We start from the raw sequence: 22696 nt of genomic DNA, 5'->3' as shown, positions 1-22696 counted from the left end.
CTCTTGTCCTTTGTGCTATTGTTGTCATACATTTTGTTTTTATATATTATAAACTCCACATTACATTGTTTATATTTTTGCTTTAGACAGTCTTTTAAAGAGATTAAAAATGACAAAAAATAGCTTTCACATTTTTCCACATAGTTACCATTTAGGGGCCTCTTCATTCTTTTGTGCAGTCTAAATTTCTGTCTATTATCACTTTTCTTCTGCCTGAAAAACTTTCATGAATATTTTTGTGGTGCATATCTGCTGGTGATGAATTCCCTCAACTTTAGTTTGTCTACAAAAAAGTTTTTATTTCATCTTTATTTTTGAAGGATATTTTTGTTGGGTATAGAATTCCAGATTGACTATTTTTATTTTTCAGTTTCTGTCGTCTTCTGCCTTGAATAGTTTCTGACCAGATAGCTGCTATCATTCTTTTTTATCTGTGTGTGTGTGAGGAAGATCAGCCCTGAGCTAACATCTGCCAATCCTCCTCTTTTTTGCTGAGGAAGACTGGCCCTGGGCTAACATCCATGCCCATCTTCCTCCACTTTATATGGGACACCGCCACAGCATGGCTTGACAAGCGGTGCATCGGAGCACGCCTGGGATCCGAACCGGCGTACCCTGGGCCGCCACAGCAGAGCATGCGCACTTAACCACTTGCGCCACCGGGCTGGCCCCTATCATTCTTATCTTTAACGTTTCTCTCTATATAATGTGTTTTTTCTTCCTTTCCAGTTGTTTTATGAGTTTCTCCTTATCACTAATATTAAGCAATTTGATTATGATGTGCCTTGGTGAGATTCTCTTTATTTTTATTCTTTATATTTATTTGAGTTATGTTGAACTTCTTGAACTGTGGGTTTATAGCTTTCATCAAATTTGGAAATTTTTCCATCATGATTACTTCCAATATATTTTCTGTCCTCTCTCTGTTCCTCTTCTGGGACTCCACTGCTCCCCACTGCCTACAGAATGTCATCAAAGCTATCTCAAACAGCTTTCTAGGTCCTCCATTTCAGATCCCAAATTACCTTCCAGCCTTCTCTCTTACTATCTCACACACTCGATTCTCCAGTCAAAGGTTCTCTGTTAATACATATATGTTCGTCCCCTAGACCACTGCTCATCAGCAATCACCTCTGCCCCGTCCCTACCAATCTAGGGCTCAAAATCCAATTTGCCCTTCATGGCCCAGCTCAGCACTGTCTCCTCCAAGAGACCCTTCCTACCTGAGGCAGAATGACACTTTTTCTCTGTACTCTCACAGGTCTTGTGGTCATAGCAGCCCCTTGAGGGCTTTGGGACATCCTTTCAGTCAAGTTGGGATGAGTCCAACCCTCAGACCCAGAAGAAAGAAAGGTATTGGACTCTGCTGTATCTGTGATGGGAGTAAGAGTAATGATTACATCAAAATGCACCTAAGCAGGACTTTCCTGAGGGAGAAGTCGAGCACAGAGAATTTTCTGAAAGAGAGTCAGGCAGCATCTCTCCTTTTTCCAAAGGGAAAAATGAGCGACACAGCAGATTAAGTCAGTTATACTCAGCCAGAAGAAATAGCCTCTAAGTATCTTCACTCTTAGACCAGTCTCTCAATGTAGCCTCTCAAGAGCTGGAAAAAAAAATTCCAGCCTCTGACTTCCTTCTTATAAAGCCAGGGGAGCAGGAGCAGGCAATCATGTTCCAGGAAACCACACAGCTCCTGGCTCCAGGTCTCTGGGGAGAGAACCCTGGCATGGTCAGGCCTGACAGGCTCCAGGGAAGCAAACAGAATTCCCAAGATTGGGAGAACAAAAGCAAAATGAACCATGCAACCAAGAGTAGCTCACCAGCGGAAGATCTAAAGCCTGAGGCCATCCCAATTTCACACTGGAAATTCTTTCAACAGCACAGAACTCCAGACTATCCCCTTCAAACATGCCCATACCAGGTCACCTGTCCTCCCTCCATCTCCACCTCCCCTCTCATCATCTTCCCCACACAACCACACACCCAACAGCCTCCCGCCTGAATAAATTGCTCCTAACACCCCACTGGCCATTCACTCACACTTGTCACCCCATATCCCAATGTCACCTGCCTCCAATGCCCACCTGCCTCTCCCGCCCACACCCCTTCAAAGCTCCCCCATCTCCACATAAGTTCCCAAAGCAGAGCCACACGGGATACTCGTGAATAGACACTCTGTCTCCTTTCTGTTTCCTGTACCTGTCACAGGTCCCTGCCCCACCACACAGGCGGTGTCAAGTGTTCACCAGCTCCCTCTTTGAAGGGTTGGAAGAACAGTGAACTGGCGGCCAGGAGACTGAGGCTACAGACAGAGGCTCTGACACTATCTCTCTGTGTGACCTCAGGCAAGTCACGTCCCCTCTGGGCTTTAGTGTCCTCTCTAGAAATGTTTGGTAATGCCTCCAAGGCTGTCCCTCCTGGCAGAAGCAGTGTGGGCAGTAGGGGACAGCAAGCAGCAGGAACAAGATGCTCTCAGGTGCAAACCCCAACTCACTGGTAAATTCCGCTCAAGCAAAACACAGTTTGGCACCTCCCAAGCAAACAGTCTTTGGTTTTACATAGTTACAGATAAACATATAATAATAGGAACATTTGCATGTGAATGGGGCTACGTGGTTTACAAAGTGCTTTCACTCACTGTCTCAGACGTTCTTTACCCCCACCCTGGAGGAACTGGCACGTCATCATCATCACAGCAAACTTACGAGGCAAGCACTACTCTAAGAGCTCTACCTATGGTAGCTCATTCAGAGATTTAGTAAAGAAGGCACAGAGAAGCTAAGCAACTTGACCAAGATCACCGAGCTGGCAAACGGCAGATCCAGCCTCGGAACCCTAGCATCTGGCCCTGAGTCTGGCTCTTACTGGGCTGCACGCCCCTCTATCCTCCTCACTTATGGAGGAAGAAACCAAACTCAGTGAGATCAAATAGTTTACCCAAGACCCCAGCACCCACAGAGGGGCAGAGTTTGAAGTCAACTCCCATTCACTGACAAAACCATGACGAAACAGGCAAAACCAGAAACGCAAAGAATATCAGCACTTGGCAGGTACATGGATACTGTGGAGCCCCAGCCATCCAAGAGATCCAGCGGGGTTCGCTCAGCTTCCCAGAGCCCCAAGTGTCCAGCTCCTCGCCCAGCTTCCCTCCTCCTCCTGGCTCTCTGCCTCCTTCTCCACAACCGCCACCCTTTCTCCTCTGCCCTGCGAGCTGATTTGTGTTGATTCGGATGCCTTCACGAGTCCCAGTGAATGAACTGCTCACTCGGGACCAGAGCCGCAGCAGGGGCCAGGTCTAATGGCGGCACCTCACTCTCGGCCGGGATGCTGCTGTGCATCCCGCCACCTCCGCCATCGGCCTGCTGAGCTCGCTGGGCCTGCATTTCCTGCCCAGTGGGACCCGGAAAGAGTCCTTGTTGCTGTGTCACATGGAGGCTGGCAGGAGCAGCTCGCCACCAGCCCGGCTCTTCCTCAGCTGGAGGAGCGGCCGCAGCTGCGCACAAGAGGCCACCAGCATGGACCTCGAGTGGGACCTCCTGGCTGAAGAAGGAAAGGGCTGCAGACTGCAGGGGCACTCCACCACCTTGAGAGGGAAACTGGTTACTAGAGAGGACCATGTGGATCTTAGCGCTAAGAGGTTTGCTTCACTGATTTGCATAAACTTACACAAATAATCTCTCAATCCTAAATGTGCATATATTCACATAAATATGCAAACTCATAGAAAGCTCTCTGGAAGTATACACACCAAACACTTGGCAATAGTTGTCTATGGGAAGGGGAGCCAGGGAGGGGAGGGGGCTTTCACTTCTATTCTTTACACTCCTGCCTGGGTTGAGTTAGTTCTTACAACAAGCACTTGCATGATACAGAAGAAAAATCAGACTTACTTTCTATCTATCTATCTGTAAAAAGGGGCCCAATGTTAACAGTAGGTATCCTTGAGGGATAATATTATAGGTAATATTTTTCCACACTATTTAGTATTTTCCAGGCTTTCCATAATGAATGCATTTGTAACTTCATATTAGATTGAACCATATGAAATTAAACTGCCATTTTTGCCAGTTGAAAGCAGTTGGATATTGGCAATTTCACGCAATTTAACCTAATAATAATTCATACATCAACATTCAACAAATATTTACAGAGGGACTGCTCTGTGCCAGGCCCATATCTAGATAATAACTCTTTTTTTTGATACAAAGTAAATAAACCAAGTTGGGCCTCCCTTGTAGGCACGACCGCAGTTCCTGTCTCTGCAACCCCGGCACCCTGCAACGTGTGCAAACATGTATCCAGAGCCACACATGTTTGTTTGACCAAGTGTAAAAATAAATTAGTAGACAGATGGACAATAGATGCCCATCAACAGGCATACAAATGAAATTATACCTTGGAAGTAATCAACAACAAATACAGCATCCCTGCAAAAAAAGAAGAGGGCAGACAAAGGAGGGGATGTGTCAGACTCTGGTTAACTTGATAATCATGCTGATCTTGGCTGCTCTGGCAGGGAGAAAGGAACAGAGAAGCAAGGGGGAAGGGACGGCATAAGGGGTGTGTGGGCTGCAGTGGGACGTGGCCGTAGTCAGCAGGCAGCCCAGAGGGGCAAACACACCCTCCAGCCATGGGCAGTAGTTCCTGCTCAATGGTCCCTGGGAAGGGTTCCTCTGCCTCTCCCCACTCCTCTAAGCAGCACATCCTGCCAGGCAGGGGAACATTCCGTCACTCTCTACAGAGCTGTCTTGCCATCTAGGCAGCAATGAGTTTCTCTATATTAACTTAAATGTTTATGTAGATGATAATGCTTTCATTAAGGCCTGATATCTAAACTTTCCAAGAGTAGAGACCACCTCCTCTACTTAAATCCTAAATTATAGCTACAGAATTTATGCCTCTAGTATTTGTGTCCTGCACTGGGGGAGGATGGGCAGGGTTCTTAGAGCAGGTGGGGAAAATGTATGTGAAACAGGAGATGGCACTCATGGGCGCACAGTGTCAGTCTGCAGCCAGAGGAAGTGCCCAGGATGAGGTAAGGTCCAGAAACACGTCACCTGGGGACTTCTTGAAAAAGTGAGATGGTTTAGGCTGAAGATGAGACTAAGGGAGGCTGAATTCAAATATTGGAGGGGCTGTGGGGTAGAAAACAAGAGGCAGATGTGTGTTACGTCCTCTGGATAAACCAGAACCAGGAATGGATGCTAAGAGGGGGCAGAATGGGCTCAAATAGAAGGGCCGGAGCACAGGACTGCACTGAAGCTCTCTGAACCTATATTTCACATGGGTCCAGACCATTCATCCGTGCACGGGCCTTATATGCACAGCAGTAGGATCCTCTCTGGAACTTGACTGCACTCCTGCTTCAACGTTTGGAGGGTTTCCCAAAAGTCAGTTGTATTTAGTCCCAAATCTGTTTATGTCAGTTGTTTTTTGGTATTATATTTACATAATTTAAGTAACTATAACCTAAACAGATAAAATCTGAGTATGAAAAAAAGATAGTTGGTGTTTCTAAGAAAAGCAAGTATTTTGGAAATTTTTGATAAATGTGAGTACCTAAAAGAAACTGCTGTTGAATTTAAAAATGGGCAAGACAACAGTAAAAATTTGGCCAAAAAAAAAAAAGGAGGGGCCAGCCCGGTGGTGTAGTGGTTAAGTTCACATGCTCCACTTTGGCAGCCTAGGGTTCGCAGGCTCAGATCCCGAGCGTGGACCTACATACCACTCATCAAGCCATGCTGTGGCAGCGTCCCACATACAAAATAGAGGAGGATTGGCATAGATGTTAGCTCAGGGACAATCTTCCTCACAAAAAAAAAAAGAAAAGTCATAAAAATCTAGTATTCTATACCCAGATTATTTCCAATTGACTTTTAATTCTCCCTCCACTTTAAGGAAACTGGAAATTACAGACAACACAGCCTACCTACCAAAGACAGCCACAAGGAACACCAGCAAGGACACTTAGACACAAAGGAAAGCTCTTTCCCTTCAACAAAAGATGAGGAAGTGAGTGTACAGCTAAATGTTGTCAATTAAAATATGCTATTTTAAATGCATATAAATGTACATATGTATGAGCAAATTTTTTTGTTTTTCCTAGATATTATTGACTTTTTAAAATATCTACTTTGTTGAGTTATAAATTAGATACAATAAAAGGCACCGATTTTAAGTGTATATTTTGATGAGTGTTTACAAATTTACATAGCCGTGTGACTACGCCCACAATCATGATACAGAACACTTCTATCACTCCATAATTTTCCTTTGTGCCCCGTCCAAGCCCCCCACCTCACCCCACAGAGCATCTAAGGCATCACAGCTCTTACCACACTGTGTTGAGGTCATTCACTGACCACCTGTGCTTACTACCATCCAGTTTTTGTTTTCATTCCCTTTTTCTCACATACAGTAAAATTCACTCTTTTTGGTTCATGGTTCTACGTGTTCTGACACACAGTTGTGGGACCACAGTCACAATAATTTAACTCTTTGCATTAACTGACCAACTGCCCGTCTCAATCTCATTAGATAAGAAGACTTCCGTTGCATCTGGATCCGGAAGACTTGGACTTGAGACCAGCCCACACTGCACTGTCACTGCGCGACACCTTATTTACCCCGCGACCCTCCTCCACTTTCTCTTCCACAAAATGCTAGAGACAAGAATATCCACTCACGGAGTAGGTGTGAGGACTAAATGACACAGTGTAGATTAGATGTACTTTAAAGACCTATGTAAATGTTATTTGTAACTAGTTTTAACAGAGTGTTTAGACCAGTTAGGTTGTTCTGAAGGAAGTGAGTTCCCCATCCCTAGAGAAAGGGAAGCAAAGACTAGAGGATGTGTCAGGATCCCACAGAAGGTTCCAGCACTGCCTGCAAGTTGGACTGTGAGCTCCATGATCCTTTCCACCCTTAAATCCAGTGGTGAGTATCATGAGGTATGCATCACTAACCCTGGTGGAAAGGAACAAAAGGAGGCCACCCAGGAGCAGGGGGGCATCCCACAGAACTACGGTTCCCTTTATTCACGATAAAGGGAACAAGCTCCACACAGCACAAGTGTTTGACCTAATGGAAGAATACATTTGACTCCTCCAGTCCAAATCATTCCAGAGACTTTCTTCACTGTGTCTCCCCACCTGCTGTCTAGTCTTAATTCATTCCTCCAAAAATAGAGAATAAAGAAAAAAGATATTAAGTGAAACGCCACTGCCATGATGTAAAAAAAAAAAAAGAACACATCAAAAGTATAGTATTCTTTGTCTTCATAGGGAACCTCATCTGAAAAATACATTCTCTCTAACACTTATAAGGCAAAAAAAAAAAAAACGGTGGCCCGGCAGAAAAAAGGGGAGGGTGAGTGTCTGATGACCCAAGCAAGGTGCCCTCCAGACATCCAGAACATGGAGCCACTCTTCCTTGGGGTTGGCCCAAGCTTTTCTAAAATTCCTCTTCACCAGGGCCAGTAATAACAACTATGACATGACAGCCAGAGCAACAAGCATTTCTAGTGCCAGCTGCGTATCAGGCCCTTGAAGGCCATGCACATACTCAGTTCATCACTGCACTCACCCAGGGAAGAAGGTATGATTAAGCCATTTCACAAAGGTGGAAACTAGACAGCAAGATTAAATAACGCACCTAAGATCTCACAGCTGGTATGCAGGAGAGGCAGGAGGTAACCCAAGTCAAATGACTACGAAGCCAGTGATTCTGCCGATTCTGAAGCAGAACGCCCACCCGCAGGTCAGGCTCCGAAGGTCCCTTCTCTAGTTTATAACTGTAGAGGTCAGTTGGGTCTGAGACAAGACATGATGGAAGGGATAGGAAATGCTCCCTAAAGTAACCACCCTACATCGGGCCCTTTACTGAAATAAAGAGGCAGTGTCCCAAATTTGTCCCTGGAGATGGGCAATATAATATTAACAATTACAACCCCAATTTGGGGGAGGGGGTTAATGTGTTTTCCAGTGTTTGATACTGCATCAATGAAAGATAAACTGTAATCATGTGTAGGAGTTTAGAAAAAAGAGAGCTGAAGAATGAGAATTTGTGCCACTTTTCTGGCAATCCGGGGGAGGCTGTGTCTAGCTGACAGAGCCGTCCAACACTGGGAAATGAGCCCGCGGGGCAGCTCCCAGCCCTGCCTGGGGTGATGATCCACCCTCAGCATAACGCAATGCCCTTTGCTCAGATTCCCCTTCAAGAAATTACTGATTTGGTTTCTTACCAATTTGCAGCAAATATGTACCAAATAACAGACATAGTATTCCCCTCCTTGGGAGGGTGGTAAAGTCCACCTACTACCATCAGGTCGGTGACTAAGCCTTGGACTTATTCTTCAGTCTCTTAAGAATTGGCCCACGGGGATCAATTCCCCAGGGCCCGGTCCCCTTGGGTGAAAAACTCAGCCTTCCAAGGACAGCCCAGGAGCCCACCTCGAGCCAACCAGGGAGCTGCGATAGGTGGCTGCCCCGGTCTTATGCTGCCAGACCTGACTCAGCTGGCACCAAGCTTCATTTCATGGGGACCCATCTTGAAATGACATGTGAACAACAAACCACAACCAGAGAAATCTTGCCAAAGTTCAAACCCAGGCCGCTTACGTTGGGGTTTTGAATGGGGGTAAAGGGTAGGGGGGTGGATTTCTTCTGAAACATGTCATTTTCTTTTCTGTTTACAACAAAGAAAGTGTTCTTGAAGATATGAAAGGGAAAAGGAAAGAAAAGGTTTCATTACTAATCAAAGCAAATTTCTTAGAAACCACAAAGAGGAATTCTGCTGGGAGAAACAGCAGAAAACATGATCAGAGGAAGGAAGGACCAGACGTAAAATGGCCAGGAGGGGAAACGCCGGGAGAGAGGCAATGGTCTGCTGGGATTAAAGATAAATAATAACAAGAAATAAATAAAATAGAAATGATAAATAAAATTAATAAATTAAGAGTAACCAAACGCCCTACAGATAAGGAACTGTTGAATTAATTACGGTACAGTTAGCCAACATCATACTATGCAGCCATTAAAAATGATGGTTGTGGGCCGGCTCCGTGGCTTAGCGGTTAAGTGTGCGCGCTCTGATGCTGGCGGCCTGGGTTCGGATCCCCGGCACGCCCCAAGGCACCACTTCTCCGTCCAACCCAAGGCCGAGTCCCACGTACAGCAACTAGAAGGATGTGAACCTATGACATACAGCTATCTACTGGGGCTTTGGGGGGAAAAAAATGAATAAATAAAATCTTTAAAAAAAAAAAAAAAAAAAAAAAAAAATGATGGTTGTGAAGACTAATTTAAAATAGAATAAAGTCTGCACCATAAAGCTAACTAAGAAAAGCAGGGGTAACACGTACAGCTTTGTAAAAATTTCCATATGCAAGACCAGAAAGAAACACACACCAAAAAACTGGTTATGATAGGATTATGATAAATTTCTTTTCTCTTGTTTCCACAGTTTCTGCAATATTATATGCACTTTACAATCGAAAACATTCTTTAAAATAATCCTTTCACAACGGGGAAAAAAGAGCCAGCTGATGACACAGAAAAGAGATGAGAAAAATGATAATGAATAAACTTGGTCTGATTCATTCACAGATCAAAGATCAGAGATGGCTTGTCAGGATTAAGTGCAATAAAGAAATAAATGGCAGGGCTGGCCCAGCGGTGTAGTGGTTAAGTTTGTCAGCTCCACTTTGGCAGCCTGGGGTTGGCGGGTTCAGATCCCATGATGGGCGCAAACCTACACACCGCTCATCAAGCCATGCTGTGGCTGTGTCCCACATACAAAATAGAGGAAGACTGTCAACAGATGTTAGCTAAGTGCCAATCTTCCTCAAAAAAAAAAAAAAAAGAAGAAGAAGAAAGAAAGAAATGGTTAGCATTTGTACAGTCTTTATAGTTTGTAAAGTGCCTCTGTATACATTATCCACCCCTCCCCACCAGGTAACAAAGCAACACTCCTGTGCCCTTGTTCACCAGGTAGAACAGTGAGCAGTCCCCCACCTGACAATCTGGCCCCACCTCGCCTCAGCTGGTCTTAAGCTTCCCCAATGCAAGAGAACCCATAGTGCAGACACCATCAGACAGGGGCTGCCTCCTGCTCCCAAATGGTCCATCTACCCATCACAGGCCACCTGGGACAAGCAGGAGCCCAGGCAGGAAGCAAAAGCAGGGGTGGGGCATGGCTGCTCCATGCTGGGGGCCCCTTCCTCCAAGCTGCTCCCTAGCGTTGGGTCTTAAGCCCTCTTCCCTTTTGATTCTATATACTCTCCTTGGGCAGCCCCTCATCCTCCCTATGGTTTGGGGTGCCACTTAAATGCTGATGATTCCTAAACCTGGAACTCTAGATCTCTGTTTTAAGTTCAAGTTAAGATCTTGAGCACAGGGCCTGGTATACAGAAGGTGTTCAATAATTACCTACTGAATAATCTGATAGTTCCACTGGGATGTCCCATGGGTACTCAGACTGAACTCATCTTCTCCAACCCCTGCTTCCAGCTTGGTGGGTGGCCCTCATGGGATCACACCTAGACTACTTTAATAGCCTCCTAAACAGTCTCAGCCTCACTCAAGTACACCAGAATGATTCTATTAAATGCAAATCGGATCCTATCTGTCTCCTGCTTAAATTCCCTCAATGGAGCCCCATCATTGTAGCCCAAATTCCTTAGCCCTCTGCTGTCTGGCTTCTCTACACCTTGTTTCTCCAGCTCCTGCCACCCACTCATACCCGTTACACAGTAATTCTCACCAACCCCAAGCAAGTAAGAACCTCCTATGACTCTGACTGGAAAGCCTGTTTCCACTGCTCCACCTGGCAAACTCCTACCCATCCTTCAAAACCCAACTCAATGGCCAACTCTTTGGAAGCCTTTCTCTGTTTCCCTAGGCAGGCCCTCTCTCACTAACAGGACTTGTACCACAGCCTCTGAGCTCTCTGAGGGCAGGTCCCAAGTTTTACTCATTCTTTGTACAACCTGCCTAGAACAATGCTTGCTGCCCTGATGAAACACTTGGCAAGTGATGGAAGGAATGAAGTTTCTCCTTAGACGGGAGGCACAAGCAGGGGAGATGGGATGGTGAGAGCGCCAACTCTACTCAGCCTTTCTTCTGTGTGATCTTATGTGAATCATTTTTGCCCAAGGAGGAGATTAGAACTAGGCCAATAGGATATCAATGACTCATTTTCTGGGCTCCTAAGAACCCTCCTCTATTGCTGCTTTTTCCCTAGATCAGAAAGAATCTTTAATAACAAGTGGCAAAGGAGTATTGATTAGCATCCTTGAAGAGTTATATAAATTTTGCTTGAAAAAAATCATTCTCAGATCACTTGGATTAACACCAGAATGTTTCCCCTAGCCTGGATCTAGTCAAAAATTTATCAAACTCTCAATGAGCGCTGATGAGGAAGGAGATAAAGGTAAAAGCAAAGCAGGAATGTATGTATTTAACAAACATTTACAGAGTGACAGTCACAACCAAGGCACCATGGGGTGCTGCAAGGGAATTCTCCCATCTGTCTTCATCTCTCTTTGAGGCAAATGACAACCTGCTAAGATAGACAAATTTGACATGTTTCTGAAGGACACACATAAATGAGAATATTCCTGCCTCCTGGGAAAGGAATACAAACCTCAGAGCCAGGCTGCCCATGTAGCTGATGTGTGGAGAGAAAGGGCCAGGACGGGTGCTGGGGTCGTGACCAGAGGCAAGGGACTGCGGCCCTGTGCCCGGTGCAGTGCCCTGGACAGAGGGGTACATGTGTTTGAAGAGTTAAGAGAACGAATTCTTCTTACGAACATAAGGCAAAGCCCATGCAGATGAACTACGAGACTTCGTCTTTTTATGTGCAATGCAGTTTCTGAAACTTTCCGAAAATCTTAGAAGTGATGTATTGGACCTCATAGAGAGTCAATACCTTAAAGAAGTTATATACGCCCTTCTCTGGACCACATTTCTAACTTCTGAAGCATCCTGTGGTCCCAGAGCATTTCTGTACCCCACCCAGACTCATGGCTTTCTTCAGTCCCTTCTCCCCAGCATCCCCCTTGTGTCCCCTAGTTTAGGAGATGGCCTCAGAAGGTGGCTGCCTTCCATTCCTTCACTCTCTGCACACACATATCCCTCTCACATCAAGGGGTAGAATCCAGTTCCCTTATCTAGCATCTGGGTTGGACTTGTGACTTGCTTTGACCAATAGTGATGGCTCTACCCTTTAAAAACCCTGGTAGCTCCTACTTTCTCCCACAGACCACCACGCTGTGAGGAAGCCCAAGCTAACCACATGGAGAGGTCATGTGGAGGAGCCTGAGGCTCCAGACATGTGAGTAAGGCCTTCTTAGGGCTTGAGCATGGCTGTCAGCCAAATGCTGATGGCTGAATGAAACAGTCCAGGCAGCCAAGCGAGTGACCCCAGCCGGTGCCATATGACGCAGAAAAACCACCCACCTGAGCAGTCAACCCACAGAATCCCGAGAAATAAGAAACTGTTATTGTTGTAAAGCCACTAAGTTTTGAGATTGTTTGTTAAACAGCAATGGATAACTGAAACACACAGTAAGTGAATGGACACATGTGCAGTAAGGCCATTGAGAAATGAGCCATCCCACATTAGTAAATTTCCTAGAAAGCCAAAATACAATCCTTATTTGTCTAAACTTGCTTTTATCCATTTCTGCTGAAAAATTTTTTTTAGAATGCAATACTATACCCTACTTTATACTAAACGTAATCTAAAATTTTCTTGATGAGTGGGTCATCATTAGGGACATCAGTTATTACATCATCCGGTAAGGTAATGATGCCTCCTGCAGCCACAGAAGGTATGTCAGGGCTGCTGGTTGCAACACTCAACCCCTAGACAGCTATGCTCCTCGATGAGCAGCAATGTCTGTCTCTAAAAACACCTCCTCGTCCCCCACATTGCTCCTTCTAATGGTTGTGGGTTGAGAAAACAAAGACCCAATCCTGTTGGAACTGTATCGCAACAGGCTCTGAGCAAAAACATCTAAGGGGCTCTTTAATAACTGCAGAGAAGGAATTCTGGAATCCCATTGTCCTGGGTTTGAATCCTCTCTGCTACCTACCAGTTAGGTGGCCCTGGACGAGTCCTTCACTCATCACGTATTTCAGTGTCCCCATTTGTAAAATGAAATTGTCTACCTCTTGCTGGAAGACACTCAACGGAAACACAGCAAGGGTTCAGTATATGTACGCACCTTGTCTACACTCCATGTTCGCAGGGCCTGGCTCTGCACATGGGTGTAAGTCTGATGTCTGAGTCTTGGTCAGGGCATGTGCCCAGGAAAGTCAATCATCGAGAGTGTGTCTGTTGGTGAGGGGAGAGCTGGTGGGGGGAGGGGGTCTGAATGTTTCTTCAGGGTTGGACCACCCAAGTGGGATTTGCTGTATATTTATGAAAAAACCGCAGAACAAGAATAACCTCAGAGTCCTAGCAATTCCGATTCATGGAGAATTTAGCAGGGCTGTTGGACAGACCAAGCTCAGGGTTGTGTGCGTGTGTGTGTGCGCATGTGCATGCACACACACATGCATGCATGTACACACAAAGCGTACCCTGGAGCTCACGAAGCAGGCCTGAGGGGCAAGGGAAGACCCCGGCATGGAGACCCAGCCCTGCTGCTCCCCTGTTACCCACCACTGGCCCAGCGCTGGGCTTCAGTTTCCTCTCCAGAAAAACCCAGCTGATGATGAAGTGCTGATTTAAAATAATAAACACGAGGACTCTGATGTTCATGGCAAAATGTCAGTGCAATAACGTGAGTGAGAGGTGGGACCTGAACTGCACGTGCGCAGTGATGACAGACTGGAGGGCTCTGTTTACACACAGATAAGGATCCAAAAAGGCCACAGAGATATGCAACCGGGGAAGGGATTGAGGGGGGACTTTCTGCAAAGGTGTTTACATGTTCAATAACTGACTACTCTTCCCCAAGTGCGGTTGGATTCGGTGGGCTCCGCAGGCCCCTCCTGTGGTTTTCCTTATTATTCTGGTTCCTACAAGATGCCCACCTGCACACTCTCTGTGGAGGGACGACCCCTTCTGTCCCACCCGGGGACAGTGGCAGAGCCCAAGGCCAAGAGCTGGGTTGCTCTGCCTCCTCTCATCCTGTACCCTGTCTACCTCGGCTGCCTGCAGCTGCTCAGAGTCCCCACGCTGCTGCCCTCCCGCCACGCCACCCGGCTCCAACTCACCCAGCTTCATCTCTCATGCACTCCTGGCCATGTTCCCACAGGAACATTCTGTCACGGGCTTCTCCCCTCCTCGCGTCCAATCCCCATGGGGAGAGAGAGGGGAGCTTCCTATTACATTTTAGGGCTTCCCATCTCTGGGCACCGTTCTTCAGCACTGCTTAGCAAAGACATTTGGGGGCAGCCAGAGAAGCAGGAAGGAGGCCCAGCTGCCTGGGTTCCAGAGAAAGAGAGGCTACAAGGGAAGCCTGCTGCCCCCCGCACCCGCCACCTCACCTCCTCACTCACCAGTGACCCCTCCCCAGTTACCCAGCCCCTCTACCTCCTTTCAATCTCCCTGAACCTCAGTTTCCTCATCTGTAAAATGGAGCCAGTAACATCCAGGACTAACTGGGACAATGTATAGACAGGGGAGTCTGAAGCATTAGCTCCTCTCAGCCCCTCCCTACTGCAGCTGCCTCCAGCCCCTCGGAGCCGGATGCTCATTCACTGGGTCAATGATTCGCTATGTAATTTGTAGGTGTGAAAGGAATTACACATCCACAGCTCCATCATGTTCTAATTTGTGAATAAAGGTCTTAACAGGCTATTAATTCCACGAGAGAATTTTGCTCCCAAATAGGCTTTCTGCTATGAAATAAAGCTAAAAGATATTTTTCAGGGGTTCCTTGCCCCTAAATTGCCACAGACTCATACCTTTAATGACACTGTCAGAAGCTAACAGGCGTATGTGGGTGCACATGGGGGTCTGGGGAGCAGCCGCTGGCCACAGGAATGTTCCTCAGCATCTTGGCTGTTCCCCCACCCGCATCTTCCCACCCATTGGCTGACGCCTGGTCCTGCCCTTGATCCCGGCCTGCTTCAATATCTCACCATAGGGACAGTTTGGGGGCAGTAAAAGGCAAGTTGTGCCATAATAGGCCTGGTGGCACCAGGACGCAGGCAAGAGGAGGAATGTGGGAAAACCGTGCCAGGGGCAGCTCACTCCTCCCCATCCCCCAGCCCTGCTCTCCTCCACCACGGCCTTCGACTGTTATCATCCAACCCCCTTTTTTCCCAGACCCCGCAGGCTACAAAGCCCATACCTGCTGTTCAGTAATACTGACTCATTCACTAACACATGAAGCCCCCGCAACATCCCCATCCCACAGCCCCCGACTCCACCAGCTCTTCCTGTGGGAACCCCACCCGCCCGCCTCCCGTGAGGAGAGCCCCGGGCAGGCTGTGTGGTTTGCCTCTGGCATTTCAGGTTGCCCTGAGGCCCCTGTGTCCCTTCTGTCTCTCCCCCACAGAGCCGAGTACGGGTGTAGGGGGTGAAGGGTGCAGAGAAAGAAGACGTGGGCATTGGAAGTGCTTCTTCAGCGATGCTGCTGACGGCAGCAACAAAAGCACTCACAAACTCCTGGAAATCCAGTGTCTGCTTCTAACTGTCAAACCGGGTTCGCCCCCTGCTACCTCGACCCAGGACGGAGTCCCTGGCTGCAGCCAACACGTGATGGGAGAAGAGAAAGGAAAGAGGAGTCCACAGGCAGGAGAAAGAAAAGGAGGAAGGTGCCTGGCTCTGGAGAAAGTTCCTGGTGTTACCCTCATTAGTGAGGGGTCTGACCACCCGTTCTCATGTCCCTGTCCTCCTATCCTTGATAACATGGGCCCAGAGGGGCAGCGGGCAGGTGAGTGATGCTTCCTTCCATGGCTGGGGGGAGATGTATCCAGGTGCTCTCCCCACAGCAGTGCAGGGCCACACGGGGCTCAGTTTCCACCGTGTTCAGGGAGACCAAATACAGGGACGCTGTGACTTAAAGACAACTCTGCTGGGTGGGCCTGGGAACCCAGGCATCTTTTAAAAAGTCACATTAGTCCCAAACAAGTGACTCAGAAACTTCTGGAACACAGCCCACTGAAAGCTGGGGCCTCCTGCATTCTATCTCAGGCTCCCAAACGGACCTTGGAGCCACCTCCCTCACCCCGTATTCCCAAAGCCACAGCCAGGGCACTGCTTGCATGTCAGGCCATGCTCTCCTGGGATGCTAATATTGTTATTTTTGATGTACTTATTTTTCTATCTTTTTTTCTGTTTCCTAATCTTTCTGGATTTTTGTTTCTTAGCAGCGCCCAAAAGACACCAGCAATCATGGGTTCAGCCTCTGGGCTCCAATGGGGAGAATTTCTGTTTTGCTCCTTTAATGGACGACAAAGCATGTGGGCAGCTCATGTGGTCCAGGGGCCCAGGCAGAGAGGAAAGGGCCAGAAGTGACTGGTCAGTAGAAGGTAATGGTTTAGAGCTGGATCGCAGACCCCAAATGCTGCCATGCCCACTTGCCTATTTGCCCCAAGCTGTGCTTCTTACTGACTCCCAATAGGAATGATTCTTGCCATTCTTCCCCAGACACCTTCCAGCAGGGCCCTCAACTGGCAGAGGCACAAGCTCAAGTTCACCAACTCGGAAGTCATGATAGCAACGGCAGGTTATCATCTTATATGAACAGGGCATTGGGAGGAAAACAAGCGGACCTGCTGGTGTGCCCACACGAATCCACAGGCACCAGCCCAGGGCCGGGCTCCTGCAGAACCGAGAGGCACAGAGCTTCCGTGAGAGAGGATGCGGCATGAGCCAGAATGGGAAAACAGGAAGAATCTTGGTCCAAAACCAGAAAAAAGTTAAAACAGAGAAAAACCTGTGTTTTGCTCTAACCAAGTGGGAGGCAATGGGACAGCCCCACAGCGTTCTTGCATCAACCGCCATTGGGGCCCTGGAGACTCAGTCCCCAACCCCAGAAGACAACGATAATGGCTTTGGCCGAGATGGAGGCGGCAGTGTGACGTAGTAGGAAGATCGTTGGAAATGGAATTGAGAAATGGACACTCCAGCCAGATGACTCCATAATGTGCTGTGTGGCCTTGGGCAGGTCACTTCCCATCTCTGGGCTCATGTATAAAATAAGGAGGTAGCAGGTAGGATGTACGACTGTGGACTTCACTGACTCTAAGCCCCATGGAGTCCCTCAGATGGGTTACCAGATAATCAGCTCAGAAGGCTGAGAATCGCATCTCCTGGTCTCTGCAGCCCTTCAGCACCTAGCCAGGGTCTCGGCTCCCAGTGGGAGCACAATACTGTCTATTAGTTAAGCTGAGGCCAAAATTCCAGCCCTTCCAGCAGAACATGTCCTCAAAGAACTAGCAGACCCTCCACCACCGTGGCAGCAACACTATCCCCGTTTGTGTTCCCACACCACGCCTACTGTGGGGAGACCCCCAAATCATTTAACTGCTCGGAGCACCCTGAGCTCCCAGCGGCAGAAGCGGGATCTGTGACAATCACACTTTCCCTCCCTACAGCCCGTCACCTTTCCTAGTGTGCCTTCACCCAGGTTTCTTTGATCTTGATAACAACCACGTTACGCAGGGGGGCAATGTCCCCATTCAACAGAGGGACACTGAGTCCACACACGTCAGTCACTTGCTGAAGCTACTCTGACAGGCTGGAGACCTGAAGCCAAGGGAGCCCTCTCTCCCCACAGAGGTCTTCCTGGAGGAGGAGGTCAATGAAGGGAATGGCTTACTCGAGACAGGGTCTAGGTGGGCTTTCCTGCAACCCACTCGGGCTGGGCACAGGTGACAGAGTGGCCCTGAGGCCCAATGTCCTGACATCCTCCATCCCTAGGGCCAAGCACAGACAAACTCTAGCACAAAGCCAGAGGGTGAGGGAGAGGTGCCCCTCTTGCACAGCAGCTGAGAGCCCCGGAGGCCTCCCAGGACACACTGTGACTCAAGGGCAAAGAAAACCACACCACTCCCACCTTCAAAACAGGTACTACTTTGGCTGAGAGGTGGTGGGCAGGGAAGCCGCTGGGTAGGACAGAAGGGGGGACTCACCTCCCTCAGCAACTGCATCCCCTTCAGCCCGTTCTGCTGCTGCTGGGCCACGGTGACCCCCAAGACGAGCGTGTGCACACCACAGGAGACCACAGAGATGACAACGATGGGGCTAAGGCTGAGGGGCAGCGTGATGAAGAAGGAGAAGACAAAGAAGGCCTGCCAGCCCACGGTGTCGCTGGCTGCATGGGCGCCGGAGAAGTTCAGGCCCAGGTAGGAGAAGACCTGGGCTGTTATCAGCAGCCACAGCAGGTAGGGCACCACTCTCCGGGTAACCCGGTCAGGGAGGAGCCCCTTTTTGCAGAGCACGAAGAGGAGGGTGTCCAACACCAGCCCGACCCCGGCCACCACCAGGGGAGCCAGTTTGTTGCTGGAGAAGACCACGGCGCACATGACCACCACGTAGCAGTCGAAGAGGGCTGCGAAGACCACCAACACCAGCAGGGTCTCGTGGCGCTGCCTTTTGAAGTAGGTCTGGTACAGGTTCTCCAAGGACTCGGGCACGAAGGTCAGCCGCATGAAGCGAGGCAGGCAGAGGCAGGAGCCCGAGTTCCGGACAGAGATTTCATGGGTCCGGCCCACCCTGCGGTCAGGGTCTGAGGGCAGGCTGACAGAGTACTCCGCGGAGTACTCAGCAGAGTACTCAGGGTCGGAGAAGCCCTGGTTCCTCGGCATCCTGGCTGTGTCTGCTTCTGCTGGCCCTGGAGAAGTGGCCCAGGAACAGAGGAAAGGCTCTGGAATGGGCTGCCTACCAGGGCTCTCTGAGACCTAGGGAAGGCTGAGGGCCGGCCACCTCGTGCAGGAAGGCAGAGCAGGTCTCTAGGGCACAGGTAGCGCTGATCATCTGGAACTTAAAACGACATTGCTAAGTAGAAGCCCCTCTTCATTCCTACCTGTGCTTTCTCCACCACCCGCCCTACCCCTCATAAAAGAACCGGGCTGCAGAGGCTCCAGAACCAGGGCTTTCTCCGCCACCCCCATGCTCAGGGCACTGCCGACCACACACATACACGGTCCTGTCCAGGCCAAATACTCAGTTCCCTTCTCTGGCTTGCCCCAGGGCCTGGCCATCTCTCCATCCCTCGCGCCCCTGGTCTCTCTGTCATCTCTTCTCTCTCAGTCCCTGACTTCGCCTAAATCTCCTCCAGGCCCAAGCCTTAGAAACTGAAGATGAAACATGCCAGAAGGAAACCAGAGCCATGCTAGGGATTCCTGAATCTTCCTTCTGTTTACTTCCTTTCCCACCCAGCCCTTGGCGACTCCGGCTCCCCGCCTCGGGGCACTGTCTGCCCTCCGGAAGGCCGGCCCTGCCCCTGCGTTTACCTGTGCGGGAACTCGGGAGCGGCGTGCTCCGGGCCGGTCCCCTCGCGGGCGCTGGGGCTGCGGGGCCAGGTCACGCGTGCGGCGGGCGGAGGTAGGAGGCTCAGCGCGCCCAAGTGCTGCGCCGCCCCCCAACCGCCATGGCCCCCGGCCCCCGGCCGCAGCGCGACTCCCCCGCCGTCAGGTCCGGGATCCGGCCGGGAGAGGCGCAGGGTTGCCCCTCAGCATCCACAGGCGCCCGGTCGCAGGAGGAAGGAGGGGGCGGCGGCGACTGGAAAATTCGGGGGCGCCCGCCCCTAGGGCTGCGGCTGGCGGGGCCGGCGGCGCGCCCGGACCCCTCCCTCTCGCCCCGGCTGTGGTCGCGGCGGGGGCGGCAGCGCGGCTAGGGGCGCACCCGGGGCCCTCTCCGGAGGGAGCGCGGGCCGAGGCCGGGGAAGCCCGCCAGCATCCCCTGGCCCGCCCGCGTGCCGAGCGGAGCCTCCGAGTCCGGGCGCGGCGCGCTGCACTGTGAGTCCCCGCGCGGCGCTGGCGGCTCCGGGGCCACGCGCGCTCCAGGCCCCGGGAGGCGGGCGGCGCCCCTCCCTCCCCGCAGTCGCCGCCCTCTCGGCGACCGCGTCCCGGAGTCGGGGGGTGGGGGTAGTGGGGGGGTAAGGCGCCCCGATCTAGACCCAGGACCGGCGGGGGAAGGAGAAGGGCGAGCAGGAGCGCGGGGGCGCGAGTTGGCGGGGCCCCGGTGGCCCCACGCTCCAGCACCGGGCGGCGGGCTGGCGGCGACTGCTGCGTGGAAGCGCCGGGCGGTGAGGATGGGCGAATCAACGCCTCCCCCCGCAGGCCCGGCCTCGGAGGATAGAAGCCCGGACGCGTCCTCCCGCAGGTGAGGCGCTCTCGGGGCACCCTCGCCGCTCCCTCCTTCGCTGCGGCTTCCTTCCGGGCCGGGAGAGGCCGGGGCTGAGGTTTGGGGATGGCTCCCCGCCGGGCGCGCCCGACCTAAGTGTCCCCGCCCACCCTGGCAGCCCAAACGACAGCGCGGGGCCTCCGCTTTCCGCAAACCGGCCCAAAGCTGAGCCCTGTTCTTGAAGGAAGGGGGTAGGAGTGGCCCAGTTGGCACCTGGCACTTGGAACTGGAAGAGACCATGCTTCAAAAAGATCTCCCGTGTACATTTCACCTGGTTGAGATGTGTTTGAATTTACAAACTCAAATGCTCCTTTGAATGGTTAAGCCTATCAGTCTCTTACACTGTAGTATAATTACTTTTCTTGGATTTCACAAAACACCTTGCCAAGATCAATCACAGGCTGTAGGAATTTAGATAAAGGGAGAGGAAGGAGATAGGTTGTTTTGGAAGAAAAACATGTGTGAGGGGGGAGGAGGTTGCTGAGGACAGCCAGCAGCTTTAGGGGATGGGCTCCCTGGGGAGAGCAGAAGAAATGGGTTAGAGAGGAGAGAAACTCAGCCATCCGGGCCTGGATGGAGATTCCTCCTCCAGCTCCTGAGACACATCCATGAGCGCCCTTTCCAGAACCTCAGGTGTCAACTCACATCCCCAGGGAATGGATTCATCAGAGAATTGACCCTATCACAACTATTTCTATCAGTCCCTCTTACTAATTCTGAAGAGCTTCCAACCTCAGCCCAAACTTGTCAGAGCTTTGATTCTGAAGTGGGGGGACATATCAGATTGAGGAGGAGGGTAATTTGAATAAAGAAGCACTTTCCCCGTTGTTTTAATTTGTTTGGAGTCCAAACATTTATTTTGAATTGTTACATGCTGTTAAAGGAGGCATGATTTTTATGTTTAACAATGGGGTATGTGTTAATAAAAGGAAAAAAGCTGGTAAATATTGCTTTGGCACAAGGGACACCCACATTGCACCCTCTGTGAATCCCTCCCCATTTCCTGGTACACGTGCTAACCTTTGGAGATCTCCTGTGGGGCTCCCCACTTGGCAAAGCCATGCCCAGCTCCTGAGCCCTGTGGGCTCTCTGCTGGGCCTTCTGCCACCACCCATGCCCCAGCCTCTCCTCCCCACCCACCCCAAGAAGGGAGAGGGTTCCACAAAGAGGTACCCCTGGTAAAAACCCCGATCTCCTGCCTCTCCTTCCCCAACCCTGTGCCTCACTTCTCCACCCCTGCCCTCCTACAATCCACCTCTCTTTGCTATGGGTACCTGTCTCAGACCTGTGCTGAGAGTGCACAGCAGATGCCCAGCCAGGCCGGACATCAGGGAAGAACCAAGGAGCCACGCAGCCCCTGTCCTCAGAATGCCTGCCAGCTCTGCCAGGGCACCAGGGGCACTGACAAGACAGACCTTCAGCTGTGCACAGGTGGCAGTCAGGTGACCTGAGCACACCTTTTCAGGACCAGAGGGGAGGATCTGATTGGGCCTGAAAGGGGCAACCTTCCAAGTGGCTGGAGCCTCCTGACAAAGGCTCGGCAGCGCGTCCCCATCCCTGCTCTGCACTCTGGGTCATGGGCGCAGCCCTACCCTGTGGACGTGGGAAGCCCAGTGGGACAGCTGCAGCCCCTCACTGGGCCTCTCTGGGAGCCAGAGGCAACTGGGTGAATACTCCAGAGCAACAGAGCTGCTCAAGGTCGTGCCCACAGAGGAGATCAGGGAAAATGCAACTAGTTGGAAATAGGCAGTGAGGCCACGAGAGGCTCCTCTGTCTCGCTCACTGCTGCTTCTCCAGCATAGCGCCCAGTATGTACTCAACACATAGTCATTGAATAAATGGATGATATTCCTAAGAAGAAATGGCACTTTATGAGTGCACTGGCTGCCCCTGAAGGGACAAATAGGCCTCATTCATTGATGCTGAAAATGCTCTGGTCCAGGGGCAATTAAAAATAACCACAGGGAAAAGGGTGAGATTATGGGGGAGGTGCCTTCAGTTCCAAGCTATATGTTTTGTCTTGTAACGTGGAAAACTGGCGTGCATTGCTTTTGCAATCAAAAGATACAGGAAATCTATCTTTAAAACACACACGCATGCACACATGCACGCACCCACGCAACCTGAGAACATGAATGGCTGTGTGGGTGACTTGCCTGTGACTTGTCTGAAAGTGAAGACAGAATCATGGACTTGCAGGGCATCCTGACTCCCACCCTATCCCAAGACCTATTTGGATAGGACACCGCTTTGCTGAAGGCACCTTTTGTTTGTATGGTTTGAGACTCGAGATGAAGGCTGAGGATTAATTGTTATTGGATAAACAAGAGTCCTTTGGCCCCCTGGGGAAATGTGGTGGTTCCTGAATCCAGCAAACACCAGATCA

General features: G+C 50.3%; 1 protein-coding gene across 2 annotated transcripts in view; it reads right to left on the bottom strand.

Moving 5' to 3' along the window:
* Positions 1-19535, bottom strand: part of ADCY3 (adenylate cyclase 3) — an 88180-nt gene extending 68645 nt beyond the window's left edge. The window contains exons 1-2 of one of the 2 annotated variants that reach the window (XM_058551682.1): positions 19419-19535; positions 18096-18945 (exon numbers count right to left, since the gene is read on the bottom strand). In XM_058551682.1, the coding sequence (XP_058407665.1) occupies positions 18096-18770 (675 nt within the window). In that variant the 5' untranslated portion in view covers positions 18771-18945; positions 19419-19535. The remainder of the gene's footprint in view (positions 1-18095; positions 18946-19418) is intronic. The other variant, XM_058551683.1, reaches the window with a different exon arrangement.
* Positions 19536-22696: the final 3161 nt, after the last annotated feature.

The sequence above is a fragment of the Diceros bicornis genome, chromosome 12, assembly GCF_020826845.1.
Source record: "Diceros bicornis minor isolate mBicDic1 chromosome 12, mDicBic1.mat.cur, whole genome shotgun sequence".
Taxonomy (NCBI): Eukaryota; Metazoa; Chordata; class Mammalia; order Perissodactyla; family Rhinocerotidae; genus Diceros; species Diceros bicornis.
Note: the sequence above shows the minus strand (reverse complement) of the source record. Positions and strands in the feature narration are given on the sequence as shown.